The 23175-nt window shown below is 41.0% G+C and overlaps 1 protein-coding gene across 5 annotated transcripts; it reads right to left on the reverse strand.

The window, feature by feature from the left end:
- Nucleotides 1-62: 62 nt before the first annotated feature.
- On the reverse strand, nt 63-23148 carry LOC100870058 (lachesin). Of its 5 annotated transcripts, none has more exons than XM_086915110.1 (9): nt 22973-23148; nt 8914-9005; nt 7791-7912; nt 5014-5199; nt 4128-4320; nt 2438-2566; nt 2233-2352; nt 1614-1784; nt 63-1326 (listed from the first exon to the last, which is right to left on the reverse strand). In XM_086915110.1, exons 2-9 carry the CDS (start codon nt 8996-8998, stop codon nt 950-952), a joined length of 1383 nt encoding a protein of 460 aa, XP_086771236.1. In that variant the 5' UTR covers nt 8999-9005; nt 22973-23148; the 3' UTR covers nt 63-949. The 5 variants fall into 5 exon arrangements, with proteins under 5 accessions (XP_086771236.1, XP_086771234.1, XP_086771235.1 ...); XM_086915108.1 differs by having other exon boundaries at nt 2233-2367; nt 22973-23137; XM_086915109.1 differs by lacking the exon at nt 22973-23148 and adding an exon at nt 12296-12375 and having other exon boundaries at nt 2233-2367.
- Nucleotides 23149-23175: the final 27 nt, after the last annotated feature.

Raw genomic sequence — 23175 nt, forward strand, 5'->3', positions numbered from 1 at the left:
TTCATCAATGATTGGTATCCACCAAAGGGTAAAGGTATTATTTCAAGAGGGGATGATAAAAGTTAGCATTGGTAAAAACAACGTTTATTGTCGTACATACATACATGGATACACAACTCAGGCGTTAACATTGATAAACAATACATTCATTTGTTGCTAATGAGGACGTTGATGAATCGATGATCGAGAATGCGAAAATGGATCATGTTCCGTTCGTTCGATCACATTCATGCCTGAGCAACCGATTCTTCTAAACGAATTTCTGGAAAGCGGTGAACAACGGTTCCTCCAACACGCACACGCACAAAATACGTAGTATAAACAATTAACAATTTCCGTTCGTGTTCGAAAATAACTGTACAATTATTTGTGTTCGGCAGTGTGACAATGTCGGACTTTCAAAAACGAATATCCATCGATTTCGGTAAAGGTATACCGCGCTTCCTACACGTGTAATCTGGCAACGACAACGGGATATTATAAATCGATAAAACAATCATCTGATCATTGATAAAACTGCTCCCGTTTTATCACGATTTATAATATCGATCGTATACAGCTATATAGTTATTGTCATAAAAACCGTTCGTTATTTTTGCACCACAAAAACGATATACAAACGATTTAACACGATCACGCACGTGTACAACACCTACGAGTCCCGAGGATTGCGCGTGCACTTTACTACACGATAGAAGCGTCGATTTCTCGGTTCGGAGATAAAAAATATAAAAACATTGTCTGATATGAACCTGAACCATGATATCTAACCTAAAAAGTAACGAAGGCTACTTAGGATAGGATGGGTTTCCTTCTCTCGATATCTCGTTTCTTTTTCCGTTTTCTTCCCTCCTTCTTTGTCTTCTTCCCCCCCTCCCCCTCCTCTTTTATTTCCGTTTAATCTCTATGTGATGAAAAGTGATTTGTACTCTTTCGTACATTCGACCGTTTACGAGCTACAGATCACTATCACCAGGAAAGTGAACATTAATCCTACGCAGTTTAATCGCGAGTGTTGTCGCAGCGACGTGACGCTATTCTGAACGCTCAGTTGGGTCGGTGTAAAATGCGCTGGCGCAGGTGCGAGCGCCGGATATGATGAAACTTTCGATTTTTTCATCGTAACATCCGTCAAAGCGTTCGAAATGTTTCTCCTCGATACAGGCGTCGTGTGACCCACATTCCCGATATTTTTCGACAATGGACCACCTTCCGTACGCCCATGGTGCTTCCCCTTTCTGTCCATTTGCTTCTTCGATCCGTGTTTATCCGCCAAGTCCGTGTTGTGACGAATAGGTATCGAAGTGGTTCTCGTTAAATGTAACTCTGCAATGTCAATTTCATCAATTCAATTTTCTATATCCTATATTTCATAATCATAATCATCGTCCATTGAAAATTAAATCTTCTAATCTTTTCGATTCTCTCCCTTTGCATACATAAATCTTACGTATCGTTTTATAATATACGAGAAACGTTAATAACCGATATATTATAATTGCGCGACGAAGGTGGGTGTGGGAAAGTCGGGTTTTCAAGCGTGAACAGCGCAGATCCAACTGTAATCTAGACTTCATGTAGAAAGTCACGAGAGAATTCGAAAGCGCGTTTACCTTGTAATCTTATCGTCCCCTCGGCCTTGCCAAGTAAATTCTCCGCGGAACAGGTGTAGCTGCCGAAATCGTCCCTGCTCAATCTCCTGACGGTCAGGTTCAACTGATACGAATAATCATTCAACGAAATCTCCGTTAGATCATGTTTCTCGTCCGATAATAATTTCATACCTGCAATCGACCGCCATGAAGTTAGTTTACATTATCCGTCAGGCATGAAATGGTTCCTTCCAGAAGAATAACTTCATCTTACTTCGTAGACATAACAACGATATTTCTTTACTCGATGATCATTTAATCTTTTTTTTTTTCTTTCTTTCTTTCTTTTTTCATAATTTATCTCTAAAGAAAAAGATCTATTATGTGCGGCGTCACGATTCTTTCGTATCCCGTACTACGATGATTACAGAAGACAAAGACGTTATTCATATATAAATATATATATTATACGTTCGAAATGGCAAAATTCTTCGCGTCAAAGATTCTGCACAAAATTGAAACGTTTGGTAACAAAATTAATAGCAAGATCGCTATATATAACTCGTGGGTACATAGAAACGATCGTGGTCAGAGTGGGAAAGACATTGAGAAATAGCACGCGCGATATTATTATGCTCACCATCGTCTCTGTACCATGTATTTAGCGCTTTCGGCCAAGACTCAACGTAGCAATGAAGAACGACGTCGCTGTTAGCAGGTGCCGCTACTAATTGGTTCGAGACTTTAATCAGCGGTTTAACTGCGTCGGAGAAAACTATAATTAATCATTGGAAGTTTCTTCGTCAGTGTGCCCGCCAATTTAACGGGCCTTCCACTTTACTTACATCGTACGTTCACGTAATATCGTTTGCTGACCGTTGGCGGGACACCGTTCGACGCGATGCAAAGGTAAGAGCCCATCTCCTGCCGCAGAATACCCTTCAGATGCAGTTGCTCCCCTTCGTAAAACTTTACTGCGTCAAGCATTATCAATGGTCAGTCACATGAAACATGATATAGCTAAAAATGTAATGTACCCGTACGTATTAATTCGATATCGATCCTAAAATTTCTAATTTTCGATGTTGAAGAAAAGAGCGGATATTTTTAAAAACCATCGTTGCGCACCATATTCTTCTCCTTCCAACAAACTCAGGTTTTTTGTGAGCCCCGCTAGCTTTAACTTTTTACTATTTCAAACTCCAACTGGCTCACATTTTGTTACCACGCTTGCATCGTAAGATAGTTTTAGGGGATAAAAGTTGTTAACACATCCGTCCATGTTGTTAACAAAACTTACTTGCATTCTATTTTTTTAAATTTCTTTTTTTAAACATCGACTCGAGATCATTCGACATTATTCGATTCGATTAAAAATTGCACGAATTTATCCCCGTGTTAATATCCCGTAAATAAAATTTTTATCCGCGATTTCGGGTGGGGAGGAACGCAACGGTGGAGAAACGAGGGTGGTTTCGGTTGAGCTCATTAAGGGAGCCGAAACAACGAGAGTACCTCCCCCATTGATACGTTTTGGGGAAGATGGTCGAATTGGCGGGCACGATATAGATTCTGAGTGGTAGACACTTTCGCGGCGCAGTGTACACAGCGAATATTGCAATCGGGTATGCGAATCGATGGGGTCGGCGAAGAGGAAATATATGTAAAGTCAACATCCATCACTCACTGTTAGAAAGGCTAATCGGCTGGTTGATTTTCTACGGAAACGCGATGGACCAGACGTGATCACGCTTTAGCGTTGATACGTTCAATGAATATCTCGTTTCGCCGATGAAATTGAATAGAAATACTTCGGCTAATATTTATTTATCTATCTCTCTTAGCGGGGCTTATAGCCGCTTATATAGTCGCGCGGAAAATAAGTTGGTGGCAATCAATTAATAACGAGAAAGATTATTGTTTCATTAATTAAGTTCTAATTCATAATAGTTTCGTAGATTTTATAATATCAAATTGTATCATTTGTGTTGTGACGTTTCTCTTCTCGTTAGATAATTAAATTTTTTTGATATACAGATACAATCAGTCGTAAAAGTCTTCGCGAATCGTGCTACTTTATGAGAAAATTCTTGAAAAATTTAATTTTTATGAAAATTTATGCGTATAATGTGGAAATGGATATAAAATCTCTTTGAGTGCAAGAACGCTTAAATTTTTTAACATTTTTTCCACGTGTCGTATTACGAAATTATACTTAAAGAAAACGAAAATAATATAAATAACTAAAGCTCTAAGGATTAACTTCACTTTTTCGAAGTGATATTTCGTTACACGTTTCATTATCAAAATTAAATTTCAGTATAGAAAATTATAACGCTATATATCTATAACTATATACATATATTAATTTAAAATAATTGGATACAAAAATAATTTGAATTTTGAATTAATTTATATTATTTGAGATGATGAATGACGTACGTCCGTAAAGTTTGGCCGAATCGCTGATTGAACGAAGTGATTCTAAAGTCAACAACGGGAACTGTCAGGAATCGTATTTCTCGAAAATGTTACCTGATCGAACACTGTGCTCCGTTCGAAGAGTAATATTTCGCCCGTCTTCCCGCCGCCAAGTGACCACGGGTTTCGGTGTTCCGGTGGCTCGACACCGTAATCGCAGATCACTCTTCTCTTTCGCAGTTAGGAGGTCGGCCGAGTCGTCCAAATCCATGATATCGGGCGGTATCACGACCGTCATGTGACCAGTCTGCACAAAGATCGTTACAAACTATCATACACTACCATTTGTCTGCTCTCAGAGAAGATTCCCTGACCCGTAGCGTTTAAGCTTCCTCCCCTTTCTCCCCCTTCCCTCCTCTCTCTCTCTCTCGAACATTTAAATCAAGCTTAACCCCGTGGATTCAAACCTCAACAAATATGACTGACTCCCGGGGAAGAGTTGTCTTTAATCTAGGTTTATCATCGAAAAAAAAAAGAAGAACAACTATAACCGGAAGCAGAACGAAAAAAAAAAGAATCACCTCGTATTTTCATTCGCTCCTCTTCGTGATCAAATTTTTACACTCAATTTTGTCGATATTTAAACGATGGTGATATCTTCGATCGTGTCGACAATGCCCCATCCAAACGTTTACGCTTCAACGAAATATTTCTTCATTTCTTTCGCATTTCATTTTCATATCAAATTTTTACAGCAATTTTTACGAAACGCGAATATAAATATAATTGGATGTAATTAATTATAAGCAATATAAGGTAAATGCTATGCGAAATACAATATGTATTTTACAGCCATTGTGGAATATAATATCGAAATACTTTTTTTTTTTTGAAAGAAATAAAAGTATCGTTAAAACATTATCGTGTACATGCTACGTACATGTAGAGAACATAGTAGAGACACATATAATAATCATGGACGAAGACGAACGGTACTAACCTGACTCCTCATAGGATCCGTATTAACCTGACACATGTACGTGCCAGAGTCGTTCGGTTGGACGTTGGTCACGTGCAGTTTCCACGTGTTATGTCCATTGTGAGTGACAGACAACCGTGGGTTTTGAGCGACCATGTGCGTATGAATGGCCAGGATAGCTTTGGAGTCGGACTTCATCCAGGCGACCTGCATAATATAATCACGGGGCCATGAACGTTCTCGTGCAGTTTCAGCAACCGATTATAAATCCTGCCCGCATTACTTACGCCGTTCAACCCTTTATAATACCGCCGTTTTAGAATTAGTTTGAACGATGCTTCTTGTTCCGTCTAGAGAATAAGAGAAAGGATGTATACACGCGTGTGTATCCGCATGGATACGCGTTTTCCAAGGGTGAAGGATGAAGGAATAAGAATAATGCGTTTCCCAACTCGAATTTACCAAGACTGATAGCTCGAGTAGTTGTAGATGCCGTTCGTCTATCGAACGTCACTGTAGATATTTAGATTACTTTGCTTATTACTTTCTTGATTAGACAGTTAAAGTTAGATCCTTGTTAGAGGACCGAAGGCTACTACGTTTTAAACGTAGCCTTCTTATCATCCCCTTTCTTCACCCTCGAATCTCGTTTACCATATTCGTGTGAATAATAAATTTCGAGAAGGAAATTTTCATTCGGATAAATGTTTCCGATACAGACGGATGCGAACGTGAATGTATTTTTCTGGCGATGCTTGCTTCGTTGCAGGTGAACGAAGAAAGAAAAAGAGAGAGAGGGAGAGAGAGAAAATTTAAAAAAAGAGGAAACAAAGGAAATTTACCTCTTCCCCCGGCCGTTACGTTAAGATAAATAAAAATTATTTACACACGCGCGAATTATATATATATATATTTTAAGCGATATATGAGAACAAGTTTCTCCCTGCGCGAACGTAAAACGTTCCCTCCGATTTTCCTTCTGCATTCATGAATTCCAACATAAATGCGACCGTTAAGTCTCGGAACGTAAATATTATAAGAAAGGAACCGGAGAAAAAAAGACTCGTATTACAGCGTAATTCAATTCTTATTCCCCATTTGTTACTACCCTCGAAACGACAATGTCGAAATTAAAGGAATATCTCTTTACAATACTAGAAGAAGAAAAAAATTAATAATAATAATAATAATAGTAATAAAATGATAGGATAAAAAAATCGAAAGAGAGAGTGGATCGATTTTCCCGACAACTATCGTACAAATCGAGCAACGATCACAATTTAGCCGGGCATATAAGTCTGAAAATTCATTTGTACGTTTATCTCTACCAGAAACGTAATTATTTACTTGAGGATCCCGGCGCGAGTGAATGAACACTGTTATTGGATTCCAGGATTCAAATTCCAATCGGTGATCGCACTTCCCCCTTGATCCCGTTTGGGATCGAACATACTTCCTGCGTGCTCGATCTGTCGTATTTCAAACGATGGTTCTATTGAACGGGTGAAAGGGCTTTTAAATCCGCGGAACAAAAGCGGCGTTTTGATCCAACAGCAATGGAATTTAAGGTGTGCATAAATAACGCTGATGGACTGTTCGCCCGGCGGAATAATTCTACCTGTTGGAAAAAAAATTTTTCGCGCAAACAATCGAGGGATCGAAATCCCGTCCGCCAAAACATTTGTTATATCATACGCGTTTAGAGTGACATTGAATCGACGAAAATGCATTATCCGTCGGTTTAATTATAGAACAAACGTACGCGTCGATCGATGATGCGTGCGCGTATGCATGATGAATAATATCGTTCAGAGATAATAATTACCCTCTCCGATCCAATCTTTTCGAAGGAAAAGTGAACTTCTTCCGAAGAATCCGATAAAGCTGACAGATTTTTTTTTTTTCATTTTCGATGTAAAAAAATTGTTTACATTTTAACGCTTCATCCCCAAATCTTCGTGCAAAGTTGTTCTACTTTTGAAACGGAAAGAAGTGTCGGAGGAAGAAAGAGAAAGGAGGGGGAAAGGATGCTATTGGACCGGTAGAAATCAGACCCATTCATGTTGTACGGTATATTAGCGACTCTGATTTATGTCTCTTCTTTCGAGCTTCCTTTCTTTTCTCCGGATACTCCCTGCTCGCCAGTAACATTCGGATTCCCTATGCTTCCACTTTTTCAAGTTCTTCTTCTTCTTTCTTCCCTCCTTCTTTCTCCTCCTCCTCCTCCTTCTTCTTCTTCTTCTTCTTCTTCTTCTTCGCCACCTCTTTCTTTTTTCTTTCCGCCACTCTTGCGTCCCTTTCCATCCCTCGAATCCAGGCAGGACGAAATCCTCTGAACACGCGCCAAGAGCGTTTCATCTCGCGATAGAAGCGATTGTCGATTCGAGCGCGCAATCAAACTTGGACTTCTTCTCGAAAGTGAATTACTCGGCAGGTCTGTCCCGCAAGGGGGGCTTTGGACGGAGAAACTGTGTGAGTGTGGATCGACCAAAGTGCAAACCTACGTGCTTTGTCATAATCGACGCCGCACCTGTGCACTTTAACATTCGTGTTTGTAACAATCCATAATTACGTAAAAAAAGAAAAAAAAAAAAAAAAGAAAAAAATCTAAGAATAAAATGTAATAATAATATCGATGAAACAACTTGGCAAACCATTGTTCGATTTTACTTTACTTAGGGTCGATTATTTATTCGAAAGTACGAAAGTCAGGCCGCGATTACTTACGATTTCGAAATTATCCCCTTCCGTTGCCCCTAATCGACTTACTAATTACACCGACACGTGAATGCAATTACCTTGTAAGATTGAAGATGATTAACGACGCAGGTGAAGGAGACGTCACGACCTTGAATGACCGTATGATTCTCCAGAAGTGCTAGAAATTCTGGCTGGATCTCAGACTTTGGCATCGCTTGACCTGAGGTACGGGGCAAGTAATTAACGATCGTTGGATTAATGATCCGGCAACGTTACATCTAATTAATTTAACACATACAAACGACTACCCTCGTCGAACGAAAACAACAACAATGCGCTGTCAACAACGTGCCGAACAACGCCGCACAAGTTTCGATGGACACTCGCGAAAATCTGCACTTTCATTATTCGCCTCCTCCGATACACTCCTATCCCGGGATATTGATTCCTTTAATCTTTTACATCTCTCTTAACGCGACCGGCTTAATCCACCTCGTCATGCATACCGCTCCCCCATAGATTCATAGGGACGAGGCAAAAGTTATGGGGCAATAATTCTTTTTCCACCGGTTATTCAGATTTCAGTTTCTCCTCTTTGTTCGACACGGAGCTTTTTCCGCGTCGCGCGGCGTCGAGGGACGAACGAAAAGAGAAACGATAAAGAAAAAAAAAAAAAAAAAGATATTAGCAATCTTCAATATTAGATAAATCGTCCCGCAAACGAATGTGAAAAAACGAAATCGAGTGTGTGTGTGTATATATATATATATGTTTGTCGCTGGTAATCGGAGAGAAGAAACGAGAAATTGGATATCAAACGAATATTTCGGGGGCGGGAAACAAGAGAGCAAAGTAACGTTTAGCCGTGCAACGTTCTTGTAATTTCTACCCCACGTTCAACCTTGAGAGAGCGGGAATGCTTTTACGGAAGCTCTGGAGACTTCCGATAGTGCTTTTAGGGGCATTTTATTTGATTCTTACCGAAAAGTGGAGCAAAGAAACACGGGGAGGGGTAAAGAGACGATGCTATTACGGATACAAGAGATTCGTTCGTATCATTTTGTAGGGATTAAAAAACTTGTAACTTTCGTGCCTTTCGTATCCCGGCCAATTCAAACTTGGTCTCCTACACCTGTTCGCGTTTGTGTGATTGGGTGAGGAGTGGTGGCACTCGCAGCTTTTCAAGTAATAAGAGAGGAGAATATCTCATTTGATTCTTACCGAAACTCGAGTAAAGGAAGGCGGCGAGGAAAAAGCAAAGAGCAATGTCCCGCGATGCCATACCATAGAGTAAGCCATACACCATATACGCCCTGCAACAGAAATCATTTGTTACGTTTAAAATCGAAAATTATTCATCTCATCTCTGTGAATGAAAACGAGCGGAAAAGAGCGAAGAAATCTCCTCCAATTAATTCTCTACCTTGTATTCGATCTCTTCGTCGTATAAATGATCAGTTTAAATGGTAATAAATGGTCTTCATGTGCCGGAAGAGCACGAATTACACTCCAAGATAATTAATTGGCTTAATCCAAACCTTTTCCTCCACAACGATTGATCGATTCGTTACGTAACATCTGAATCTTTCCTCTTCCGAAAGAACACGCGCGGATGCATATGGCAATCTGTATGGAGGAAGGACATCACGGGACGAGGCGAAGAATTTCGCATGGATTGGAAGGGGTCAAGTTGAATCGCGTGAATATTAACTCGACAGTTGGTCGCCACATAAACGCCAACCGTTGATATATCCTATCCTCACCCTACTGCAGCCAGCACCGCAATAATACTCGAATAGTGGGTGGCTGCTGCCTCCGCTCTCTTCCCTTTTCGGTCGCTCGCCCTTCGAGTATCCTCCTCCGCGACCCCACGGGAGCCGATGCCAGACGAGACCCGCGCGAAATACGCGCGCTCGCCGTTTCCACGTAGAGGCCGGTCAAATGAAAATTTCCCCCGTGCCGAAGCCTACCCTTTTATGACTTCGGCCCACCACCTTCCATCGCTGAAAATTACGCGGCCGCGGCTCCGCTATTTATACTCGAATTTCGAATGGCAAGGGCGCGAGGGCTGGGATGGATAGGCAACACGCGACAACACGCGAGCTTCGTGTTTTTAATACCCGATAACTCGAGTTCTATCTGCAGTTGAAGAAGAAGAGGTTATGTATGCAAATGGAAATCGTTGAAAGCGCGCAAACTGAATGATTATTTGATATAAAACGAATTTGTAATTGAACGTTTGTCAGAGGGAATGAATTTTATCGTTAATAACGTACTATTTAATTTATTATTTATTAATTTAATAAGAAAAATATATATAAATATATATATTTTAAACTGTAAGCTTAAAATTCGTTTTACTTGTTTATCGAGCGGATATGATATTGGTTCTGGAAAAAAAAAAATATATGTATATATATATATATATAACGTGGCGGAGTGTTAATATCGTCTGAAATATTAAAAGAAATTTCTTCCCCGTATGATAAACACGGGTCAGAAGGGGGGATGGAACGAAGGTCGGTGACAAAGGCTGTGGCACGCGTATATTCGACGGGAGTTGGTGGGAGCAAATGAAAATGCGTACGAAGTTAAACCTTTAAAAATTCGCCCGCGCTTTTCCTTCCTCGTACGTAACCCCCGTCGTGGACAGACGAAAATTACGGTGGCGCCGACGCTGTGAACCACGACGGCCGACATGCATACATATTCCCGTTAAACAGTTCTACGAAAGTGCATCGCGTTTCACTGGACCGCCGCTTTTTGGGTGGATGGACGAGGCAGTCGAGTGGTGGCCATCAAGGCTGGCGACCGCTTTTTGTTACTACCCCTCTCCTCCTACCCCCCTCCTTTTTTTTTCTTCATTTCCTCGTTTTTGCAATATTTACAACGGAAGGACAACATCGTAACCGAGAAGAAGGAGGAAAAAAAGCTTTTAGCGATTACGTTTTCGCCCGGTGATTCCGGGCAAGGTGAATTGTCACGAAGGGGGAGGGGTTGCTGCGGAGGAGGGGATGTTGTACGCGGGGATATAAGCGCAATTAGCAATCGTTTCGAACGAAAGAAAGAAATAAAGAAAGAAAGAATTCCGGAGCGAGCAATTAATCAGGCTTGGAAATTGCCACTGTATTACAGCCGGGTTAAACTTTGAATCATTTGCAGTTTTTTATTTTTCTTTCTTTCTTTTTTTTCCCCCCCTCTTTTTCGTTTCGTTTCGATTAGTTTCGGACCACGCTTCTTCCATTCCATCTTCATCGAAACGATATGCGTATACCAGGGAACAGATTGGAGATATCGGGATCGGGGCCAATGATTCGATAATTGTTTCGATTATTTGGCAGAATTGGCGAGCATCTCGAGCTCGAATCGCATATATATTTCGAGAATATAGAATTCAGGTGTTCCGAGCGTGGCTATTTACCTGGAACGTGAATATAATTAAATGCAAAACAGTATCACGCGATCTTTTGAATATCCGTCATTAGCTGTACCATAGCAAATTAAACATCGAAACACCAATTTCCGCGCAGAGCATACATTTGCACATCTATCCAAAGTGTATGTACAGAGTATTATAAACGCGCGGACGAGAATTGCATGCTGTATTACCGGGAGAATAACAGGCAACGAGTGTCTCTCTGAGGGATCCAATGAGCCGTTCCGCGTTGGTCACTTCTGACTCGAAGGAAACTGGACGTGGTTTGGTTAACCAAAAGCGTCTTTGATTCTCCATATAAATTCCGCCTCTCTCCCCGTTTGAATATCACGTAAAATCTCTTCGTGCATAATTACTAGCCGTATATCAATACCCTAATGTACTCTCTAATGTACGAATACAAAAAGGATTGAATATATATCAAATATATATATATATATATATATATGTGTGTGTGTGTGTATAATATGCTCAATATATTTATTCAAAAATATTTGATCGAGAAACGTAACATAAATTGATTTCGTTTCATTCCTTTAATTATCGTACGATAATTTGAAAAGAAGAAAAGAAAAGAAACGATAATTAAAAAAAAAAAAAAAAAAGAGCAAAGGAAATATAGAGAACTGTGAAAAGTTTTCTGATCATCTCCATTAATTCCGAATGATATTTAAGTCGGACAACGAGATAACGATAAAAAATATTACACACGCGGGAACACGAGCGGGTTTTCCCTGAACGTAAAGTGCGTCTGGAAAGCTTCGAAGTCTGTTTGGAAGGTCTTAAACGTTAGAGCTTAACCGACACCCACAGCAGTACAAGAAGAACGCCTCGGTAAGAGAGTACCGAGATGTGTAGGCGAAAAGAAAGTAAAGGGGGCGGGGAAGAGGAGGGGGGAAAAAAAAGGAAAGGTAACTTCGGTTCTTCCACACACATAGCACGCGACTTGTCTTTCCATTCTTTTTTCGACTCTCTCTCTCTCTCTCTCTCTCTAGCATCGTCCCCTCTTTCTCTCCACTAGTTTTTCGCAGTTCTCCTCCTCTCCTCGTTTTTTCCTTTCTTTCCTTCACTATCCTGACTTCTGAAGCGCGAAAGGAAATAAGAGTCGCTCCATGGCATCGTCTATCCGTTCATTTTACCAGGTTTGCTGTCGGAGCTATTACTTACGAGTTTCCACTTTCTTCCCGGGGCTTCGTTTCTGTCTTCGCGTTCCTCGTGCTCTCATTTCCCTTCTTTCTTTCTCTCCCTTTACCTTCTCCTTCGTTCGCCTCCCATTCTCTCGAGGTATCGTTCTATCGTACACACTTAAAAACCGTACACACTTTTCGAGCACTCTCATCGAATTCCCCCCCTCGGCCGAAGCTCCTTAGCTCGCCAAGTCAGTTCCTTTGCATTCAGCTAATCTTCTCACCGGATTTACTCCGTCGAGTTTCTCGTTTTTTGCCAACCAAGAACAAGCAACCTTCGTCGCTACTAACTAAGCGCCACGAATCTTGCCGCGGCGAAAATGGAAAATGGAAGAAGAATAACGAAACGGCACAAGTGTCTCTCCTTTTGCTCGACTTTTTTCGTTCGAACGTCGATCGATTTTCGCCTCGGGACGAACACAATCCTCGAGAGAATCGCAATCATAGGTGGCGTAGCTCGATCGCGCTTACCCGTGGCAAAGTATTATACAACTTGTAATTCGATTTCACTGCGATTCGAACAACTCTCGATGGATAATGTCGAACACTTTTGCACGGCCGTAACGTTGCCTCCATTAGGCTAGTTTGCACGGTAGATGTAGTTGGCCGCAACTCCAACTGGAATACCGCACTCGCGCGAGGCTATCCTGCGAATCGGGCATTTGGTTAATACGACTTAAGTAGGCGCCTCGATCGATTTTAACACCGGTCGAGCTGTTGTTCCGTATTTATAATTCGAACCGTTCCAATAATTATTCAAATTCGCGCATCACGTCGAAATGGTTGTTGAAATCGCTCGATCCTTTCGCTCGATGAAAAATGAAAATCGATCGGGGGGCATCGAAGCCTCGCTTTGTAACGAAGTGTACGAAAGGGCTTAACGATTTGCTCTCCCCTGTAAAATGACCTATAATCCTTAATTGAAGGAAATTTTTATTCCCTTTAAAAAGCTCCGCCCCTTAATGCGAGCAACAAAAGTTTCCACGGCATATTCATTTGCCCTCTTCTCCTCGGTGATCTGGGAAAGTGCAACTGTGTGTTAGTCCTCCTTTCGGAACGTGTTCCTTCCCCATCTTCTAGGCTCGCCTTCTCGCCTCCTTCTTCGCCTTCCTTTTATCCCACCATTTTCTCTCCTCGCTCCCGGCCTTCTCTCCCACCTCCCCCTCCCGCTGCTCGTTAATGTACCGAAAAGGTACAGGGAAACGTCGATTGGACTATCGATGAGAGTCCAACCCGGAGGAAGCAAACAACTTTTCGGGAATTCAGACTCGAACTCGATACGTACGCGCATACATGTGCGCGCACATCGGTTTACCATTACTTGGAACGTTATTGCTCGTCGGGTTATCCTGTGCGCCGTTTAATCTTCCCAGAAAATACCGCTTTTGTCTTGGAGCGGTGGTAATTTTCGAATTCGACGGTTTCGAATTCGACGGATCGAAACCTCGATCGATATTAGATTCGAATTTATGCGAGTCGAAACTCGCGATAGGCCGATTACAACCGTTTCAACAAACCGTACTCCCTGTTCTCCCTGAGTGATACCCTACCTACCGGGTATTCGAGGGATTTTCAAAAGTTAGACACCGACTTTTATTATCGATTAGCAAGTTTGCCCGCGATAAAAGTTGGGTCACTTAAGAGGAACGTTTGAAATTCCTCGGTATACGGGGATAACCGTGAAAGTTTCTATAAGCCATTAAGCGGGCACGATCAATGGGAAGAAAGTTCGATTCGATGATGCACAGTCGTTCGGTGAAAACAGCGTCACGCATAGAGAAGAAGAAGAAGAAGGAGAAGAAGAAGAAAGACATCGACGTGAATTCGATATATATATATATATATATATATATACATATAAAGGTACACTTTTGATCCGTGTTTAAAGAGGACGCTTTATACCTCTCCCCGCCGTGTATAATATCCAGAAATAACATTTTTTTTACCTGACACGGAAGAGGGTGACAGAAGCGGTAGGCAGCCCAGGCAGGCTACCCTTCATCGGATCAACTTCATCGGATACCTCCAACTTTCGTTGAATTTCTGGGAAACGTAAGGCCTAGAGCCATCAACTTCCTTTGTTAACGAAACGGGGTGCCGATGATGTGAATCGTTAAAATTTTTCACCTGTATCGCCTCACGCACACGCGCGAGAAATAATAATTAGCGTTAAAAAAAAAAAAAAAAAAAAAGGGAACGTAACAGGCCTTCCTAACTTTTGCACAGAGAAAATTCTCGCTTTATTAAATTTGCCTCAGAACCCGTTGATCCGAACGGATATTCAAAAGCAATTTTATCTTCGTCCTCGCTACCTTCGTCCATACACACGCACGCGCACCTATCCCGAGCTAATAGCCGCACCGAGGTAATATTTCATTTTTGATGAGATATCGTGGATTGTGATGCGCCAACGTGGCATCCATTCCACGGGAAACCATTGAATCGGCGTCGTTTTCCTTACCAACGCCGTCTCCCTTTCTTTTCCTTAATCATTTTTCCACCTTCCCTTGAAATCGAAAGAAAGAAAGAAAGAAATGAAAAATGATTTCGCTCCCCCGTGAAATCGGATCTTCGAATACGTCTTACGTGGCATAGGAATGCATACACGGGGGAGGCTTATCGATCGAACGTCTTGGAACTGGCCGCGGTATCCGCGGATCGTTGGACGAGATGCACACGTAACGTACCACGAAATGGCAAATTGACTATCGATGAGCAGAAACTGCCACCCGAGTAATAGCCGCAGTTAGGTTTGCACGGGGACAGGGGGGGAACTCCGCTACGCTCCTTTCTCCTATTTCTATTCTCTCTCTCTCTCTCTCTCTCTCTCTCTCTCCCCTCTCGTTCGTGGAGAGAAGGATGGAACTTAAGGATTGTGGTTTAAACTGTCTGTAAAGTTGGCTCCACCTTCGCTTCGCCTCCTATGGCTTTCCGTCGCCTCCGACAGTTCCACTTTCCAACGATTCGAATCTTCGCGTTTACCATATGCCAGGATATACCGTGGCGGATATCGAGAGCGAGCGTGGCGCGGAAAATATTGCACGGCTGGACCGAGGGCGAAATCCACTTATGCACTTCCGTCACACCGTAAATTGAATCGAGGGAAATGAGGCACGCGATCGCTGGCAACTGGTGTGGAAGACTCTGTCCGTGTGGATGCGCGTGTGGGCCGCGAGTTCGAGATCAAGATCGATATATAAAAGTAAGCCAAACAAGATTGATAGAATTACCGTGCCAGAATTTAAAATCGCCCGACCCTCCCCGCCACGCTGTCACGCGACGTCCCGAACCCATGCGTCTCTCCCGCCCTTCCGCCTCCCTCTGAGTCTGTCTATGAAATTTCGACTAGGAATTTCCAGCATCGTGACATTGACTCTCTCCATACCTCGGACGCGCGGCCATGCTGCATGGAGAATATCGGATGAATAGATTTTAAGAATTGATGTTTCAATCTTGTCAACAGGGAGCCGTGATACGATCGAACGTTGTACAACGCCACGTGGGGGGAGAGAAGACGAGTATTTACGATTTTCTAACGAATAAAATCGTGCGAATATAATCGCGTATATATCGTGATTTCGATATATTTATTCTCTCTCTCTCTCTCTCTCTCTCTCTCTCTCTCTCTCTCTCTCTCTCTCTCTCTCTCTCTCTCTCTCGACGACAAATAATCATCGAACGGATAAACTTTCTCGATGGAACGTGTGCAGGGGACGTGTAATGCACTTTTATCCGACTCGAATTTTGTTAACCGTTTGTTATTCGATCGAATACCGCATCGTGTCTTGCGGTTAACCTCGGTTTTTTCCGGCGTGCTGCACCGAAAAAGTCGCGGCCCCGTGTTTCGTGTTCATTTTGTCATGACGTCGAAACGTTACGTTTGACGCGTTCATTAATCACTCGAAACGAAGATGTCAATACGCGCTCTCGCGTCAGTCAAGTGCGTTCTTCCACGTCAAAATGCATATGCTCCCCGAGAGAGGGATATCCGATGTTTATAACCAGGGAACCAGTTTCGAAACTGGTGTTCAACGATGTAAGCTCGCGAAATGGTCAAGATGTAGCGAAACCGAAGAGCTTCTAATCTCGCTCGCGCCGTGTGTTTCTCATAGATTCAATTATGACACTGGTTTGGTTACCGTGCATGCATAGCGGTGCAAATTCTCCGAGAGTTCGAAGATCCTTTCGACCCTACCCCCTGGAGCCCAGTTATCTCCGTGGGGAGAAGCTTACGGCTCATTGTACGAAAGGATCGTTTACGCTGGAAAATGTTCAATCGAATTCTCCGTAAATCGTTGTGAAGTTATGATTATGAATCCATTTTCAAGGGAGGAAAGTGTGTTTGATCGTTGAAAAAATTTTTTCCCCCATTTTTTTCTTCTCTCCCCGAATTTTTTTAACGAAACGTTTTCGTAACGATTGATTCCATATTTTCTTTTATCAGTTTTCACAGTTTCTTTTATTTTATTGATCTGTGGTACTTTCACAGGATAGGAAAGGAAATAAAGAATCGCATCCGTGATTTTCGATCGGGGAACGTTCCGTTCCGTCGAGAGTGAATCGCGAAGTTTAGAAATGGAAATTTTCTTGATCTCTCGAAGATGTAAGAATGCAAGTTTTGCAAGACGAGCGTCAAAGTATTAATTGCAATCGTTATTTCAGACTCACTTGTCAAAGTGTTCGTGATTTATAACGAACTTATATACGGGAGTCGATAAAAATCAATCAAAAACTTTCGTCCACGCGCATGAATCGATATATATTCTCTTCTTATCTATCTAAAAATTGAAACGAACATTCCGGAGAAATCAATTTTGAACTATAACGAGCCGGGTATCGGAGCAAATAATTAAAAATACAATTGATGTTGTTTGTAGTTAAATTAATTATTTAACTACGATATTATTCATTCAAACTGACTCGATCGATTTGTGTAACGTATTGAATGCGCAGAAATAATGTATACGTATATATATATATATATAATTGTTAACCGATAAATTAGAAACGTTTCACTATATCGCGTATACACAGAGTATTCATGCGAGTTCGAAGTGTAGAAATAGCTTAGCGAAAATTCTACCGGTTGCAAAATTCTTGTGGTTAATGCAAACTGTTCCCCGACGCGGATACGAATTTGTTACGTGCGTCGTAATTTTGTTACATCTAAATTTAACATTATCGTACGCAAGTATCGATCAATCTTAATAAATTAAATCGAATTATCGAAACAATTGGATCGATCGTGATCGAAACGACTCCAAATCTCCGATGTGATTTACATATGAGTGAAAAAAAAATAAGAAAGGAAATGAGGTGGCGTAGCATTTTGCACTCGTTGACGACGTTAACGATACATTAATTCGCGAGAGATTAGAGCGAGAGATTAGAATCACGAGTCAGAGGGAATCAGGTCGGCTCCCCGAAGAGTGGCTAAACGGGGTTTAACAGGAAATTAGTGCGAAAAAAGATACATACGTAAAGAGGCTTAGAGGATGCGACGAAGCTGGCACATAGTGCACCGCAGGCACTTTGCAAGACCACGAAATCCTTGTTTCTCCGCTTGCCATAAGTGGAGCCTGGGGATTTATCCAGTATTCGGGTACCGCTTCTACCGATCCCCCGTGGTAATAAGGCTTGATGGATTCGTAACGGATCGTGGTTAAAAGGAAATCTACAGGGGAAAAAACGGGGGAGGATTTCGCGCGTAACTTGTCACGCGAGCACAATCGAGGAGAGAAATCGATCGATCGATCGAATTTTCATACGTACAATACGGTAAATTGGTTTTGGCATGAACGAGGCTGAGTAGTGGTAACACGGAAATAGGCCATTATGGATTCTAATACAATAATATGTCAAGTGCGCGGCAAATTATCGGCGAAGCGTCTCAACGCGGGCATAAATGCGATGCGCCGAGACGCGCCGCGATTCGTACCGGTGCAATCCGCGGATAATTGTCAAGGAAATGGAAGGAAATAAGATAGAATCATTGTAAAATTTCGGATGAAAGTTGTAACTCAAAATCCCTTGAGAAACGAAAACGAAAAATCTTTTGGCGAGAAAAAGAGAAAGAGAGAGAAGGTGATCGCGTTTTAACGGACGAATTGCCTTCAATCATAAACGTCTGCATCCTAAACGACAGCTTAGTAGTCGGATTTTGAAAAGATCAGACACGGAACTGAGCTCGAGGAAGAGGGGAAGAAAGGGAAGGAGGTGGTGGCGGTGGTGGTGGTGGTGGAAAACGCGAAAGACGAAAACGAAAGAGCGAGAGACGCGAGTTACGCGGTACAAGCGGAACCAACACAGGAAGCTCATTAAGTTGCACCCCGCGGCTGAGCCGTGCACAGAGAGAGATACACCGGGTGCCCCTTTACCCCGTTCGTTCGCTCGAGAACCCCCACCTGTTTCGCCCGGCCTGTTGTTTGCCTCGATGCGCGACGCACGCCTTCTACGCATTCAGTGTCACCTTCGTTAGGCGACATTGAGAAAAAATTATGATAATGACGATCGTGCCCGAGGGAATTCCCGCACTGCGCTTTTCTCCGAGATTCGAGTGCTTTTCTCTTTTCTCTCTCTTTCTCCCTCTCCCTCTCTCTCTCTGTTTCCCCTCAATACCCGCGAGAGATTCCCTTTTCTGGCTTAGCTACCAAGCCCCGCCAAAGCATTCAATCGTTCTACCGGTTAAATAAAAAATTTCGAACAGCCAGAAATACAATATAAAGTCCGTATCGCTAGTCACAGATTTCTATCCCGGGAGCAAATAAATTCTAAATGAATTCAACTCGGAGAAGTAACGCATTTAGATTTTCCTTTTCCTCTTTTTTCTTTTTTAATGTCTTCCCTTGTTTTTTTTTCTTTCTTTCTTTTTTTTCTTCTTTTTTTTTTTTTTTTTGTTTCCTAAACGAGAACCGTGTTCACCACGGTTTCCCTTCTCGCCACGTAGGAAGTCCGATTCAAGAAAAATTTTATTTCCCTGGTTGGTTAGCGAGAGAACCTAATTATACCTGCTTGTCGTTCTTACTCAATCAGACACGCGATACGATTCTGTAATGCGAAATTTCACCATTTTCTACCCTTTCGTGGGCTATAATTGAATTCGACTAGTTGCTCTCGCGTCTCAACTTTCACCCAACTATCGTCACTTTAGCCACGAAATCGAGCTCCCACGATAAACTTCCACTTCCTGCTTTTTTTCTTCCCTTCCCCCCCCCCCCCCTTCATCCACATGTCTACGAGCAACCGAGTTTAGACACCGAGTTCGAGAATTCCACGAAGATAAATCTTTGACACCAGAGCGAGGAGGGGAGGAGGGGAAAAAGAAGAGGTGCGAGCGTAATAATTACCGGCATCCGTCGATATATCGAGTAGGATGGTGAAAATAGGAGCGACCAATAACATCTAACGGAGAACAGTATCATCAGTCAATCTGCTGGCACGGCATGTTTATTACGGGCACGAGTTACTGTCGGTGGAACAAATGCCTCTACCGAACGGAAAGCCACTCTAGCCAAACCTGTCCATTATTCCTGTCGTTCACTTTCGTCACTTCCCCTATATAACACCGCTCCTGTCTCGATGTAGCCCGATGAAAGGGTGCAGAAACAAGCGTACCATTGGTGAAATTAGAAGTGGAACGGGCGGTTGCAATAAGGCGGTTCGATTTTCACAGGACACACTAGGGAGAAACGTCGTTGATTAAGCGAGGATCATCGAACGTTTGTTCTTTTTCTCTCTCTCTTCCCTTTCTCTTTTCTTTTTCTTTTTTTTTCTTTCCTTTTTTTCTTTTATTAGATTCGTTTATCCGCGCAATTTTCGTTCCTCGAATTTTTTTTTATCGGGGCTGCGCGATTCGAAACCTTTGAAGGACTTTATGTTTGCCTCGATGAACGTGATCGAATCGGAACAAACATCGTAGTAAAGCTCGATGAAATTAAAGCACCTTTTAATTGGAGAATAACCGTGGGTATAGAATAGCCAATTTCGAAACGCGAAAGAGGGTAAAAAAAAAAAAAAAAAAAAAAAAAAAATCGGTTTATCTTTTTTACAACAACTTTCAAAGCGTGTTACGTCATTCGTTTTACGCGCTTCTTGTTTGTCACGCTGTTGTTTGATCTTTTTGTAATGGTCAGAAATTTTCTGCCGCCATTTAATATCTGTTGCCTCCTCCTCTTCCCCCCCCCTCCCCCCTTCCTCCTCACTGCAAATGCAATATCACGGCAGTCACGTCGTTATTCGATCCTCTGGATTGCATCTATGCGCAGCTTCTAATATATCTTCTGAATGTACCCTTTTGTTCGAATATACGGTAAATGCGATGCAGTGTAATGTTAATAAAATAAGCCCAATTTACAGAGCGTATCTCGTAAAGAACATTGGTTTAGATATAAAAGCAATTACCCGCTGGAAGGGAGGTTAAGAAAAAAGTAAAGCACGAACGTGAATCAGGATCCATTAATGGTAGCGGTTGTAAGTTGAAATTTGCATTAAAAACTTGAACCTTTCCATCTATCTTATGTATTTTCATTCTTTGAGAAGCTAACTGAATTGATAAAAAAGAAAAAAAGAAACTTTTTAAGCGGAAAAAGAATACTAGAAAAAAATCATTTAGAGATTGCATATTCTGTTTACGGATTATCCATGCATACCAACAATGTAGAACAAGGGATTGCGTTCATGATATTGCGTATCTGGGTTGAAGAATATCTTAGAAATCTTCTATTTTGATTGCACGGATGGGAATAAGATATCTGTTTCGCATAAACCTACGTACGAAGAAAATGAGATTTGCTATGCATAGAAAAATAAACTGAACCTTGTTTCCATTTCCTGTTACAACTATATAAAATCCAATAGGCGTTCAACAGGACACATAACGATATTCGTATCGGGAGGGATTTATCCCGTAAAAATACCAAATTCTTTCCCATTTTGTCAACAGCTTCATAATTAAGTGAAATATAAAAAGAAAAGGGGGAAAAACTGAGATAAAACGTTACACGAATCATTAATTTCATCAACGTCGATTCTCGAATTTCACAGATTCTCGAATTTCCCATGCTAATTATTTCGAAAGTCGTTCCATTGCAACGCTACCTGATGGAAAGTGATAAAAAGATAGGGAAAAACAGGATAACGGAAACATCGTAGCAGTTTTATTTAATTCAATCTTAAAAACTTTTAACTAAGAAGGACTTCGTAGACATCACTTACTGCCACGTCCCTCTCTCTCTCTCTCTCTCATCTCCCTTCTTCTATTTCCCTATCCTCATTCCATCCCCATTCCACTTCTCGACCTCGCACTTCCACTATCATCGCGACATTGCCCGAATTTTGAACATTAGTTTGCGAACCATTTAGCACAACTACTCGGTGCTTGCAAGCGTAGTTCGAATCACGGCACATGCATCGGCGTGCAGCTTAAACCGCAATGCTTAGTACCGTAGTGCTCGCTGGTACAGTCATTGTACATTATGCTTGGCGAGTCTTCATCCCTATGGCAAAGTATATAACAGCATTCACGTAACGTGTGCGAGAGATAATTGGAAAAAAGAAACGAAGAGCGCGTAAGCACTTTGAGCGATGTAACGTTGAAATAAAATACGGAAGGATATTATACGCAAAAGAAAATTTTTCGTTTCCATGATGATCGTCAATAGTGTACGAAACAATTACAAGTTTCAATAAGGTAATCAATATCTTGACTCACTCTATTTGTAAATTTTAGTTCTAATTCTGATATTGATATACATAGTTTAAACTGTGTATATCTTAAAATATTCGTGGAATATTCTTCTTCTTAACGTTCTTTTTCTTTTTCAACAATACGAATTTATAATTGTCCAACGATACGAATGCATAAAAAATAAAATTTTCTCTTATTTAATGGCATTTATGTAACGATGTACTTATACTATATCACTTTTGTAATTTTGCAACAAAATGTAAAAGTGCATGCTTGCCACATTCGAATAAACCACGCAGGTCTTTTGAAGAAACAAGAAAAAAGGCGCAATTTCACGTTACGCGTAATCGTTTAAAAGCAACACTTATATTAGCTAATTGCTTTAAATGTATGAGTTGGTATATATGTCTTTCTAGAAATATTAATTACCTCTTGCTACTTGCTACTGTAATATTAATTTTATTTAATAAATCTAAAATGTTTTTGATGTTTTTGTTTTCTTTGTTTCAATCAAGTTCATCATAAAAATTATCAAAAAATTAATTCAAAGAGATATAAATTATAATAAATTTTTCTTATAAGAATATAATTATTTTTATTATTTATTATAATTCTTCTTATAAGATTTCTCAGTTTTTTTATCTGTTATTGTTTTGAAATTTTATATTGCAATTTAACATTGTATGTTAATTTAAATTCGATCTAAATTATTAAACATTATTCAGATTTTAAATTATATATCTCCCCTCTTATATTATAGTTCCATAATATTAAAATAATCAAGCTATGAAAATAAAATTTTAAAAAATATTTCATTCTCCAAAACATTGATTGAAATAAAATAATAAATTTTTTTTAATAAAAATTGTATTCTTTCAAAGAAATTCTTAATTTAATTGTTTTTCCATGTTTTTCCATTATAGCTAAAAAATGCAAAGATTTAAGATTAAAATGAAAAATAATATTACTTACCGCGCATAAACGCGTGACGAAATCTATTATTGAATCTTGTCAGTCAATGACACAATGATCTGAGGGCATAACTGTTGCTCTCCTCGAGATACTTGGATCGAGTATTGCACAAATGTCAAGATGTGACGCGTACCGTACCAACGGACAGACGGTGCACGACTGTGCGCCGAACACCCTTGCAATCTCCCTTTTATAGGCTTTCT

The sequence above is a fragment of the Apis florea genome, unplaced genomic scaffold, assembly GCF_048593485.1.
Source record: "Apis florea isolate Af1SG1 unplaced genomic scaffold, ASM4859348v1 contig_3772_pilon, whole genome shotgun sequence".
NCBI classification, from domain to species: Eukaryota; Metazoa; Arthropoda; class Insecta; order Hymenoptera; family Apidae; genus Apis; species Apis florea.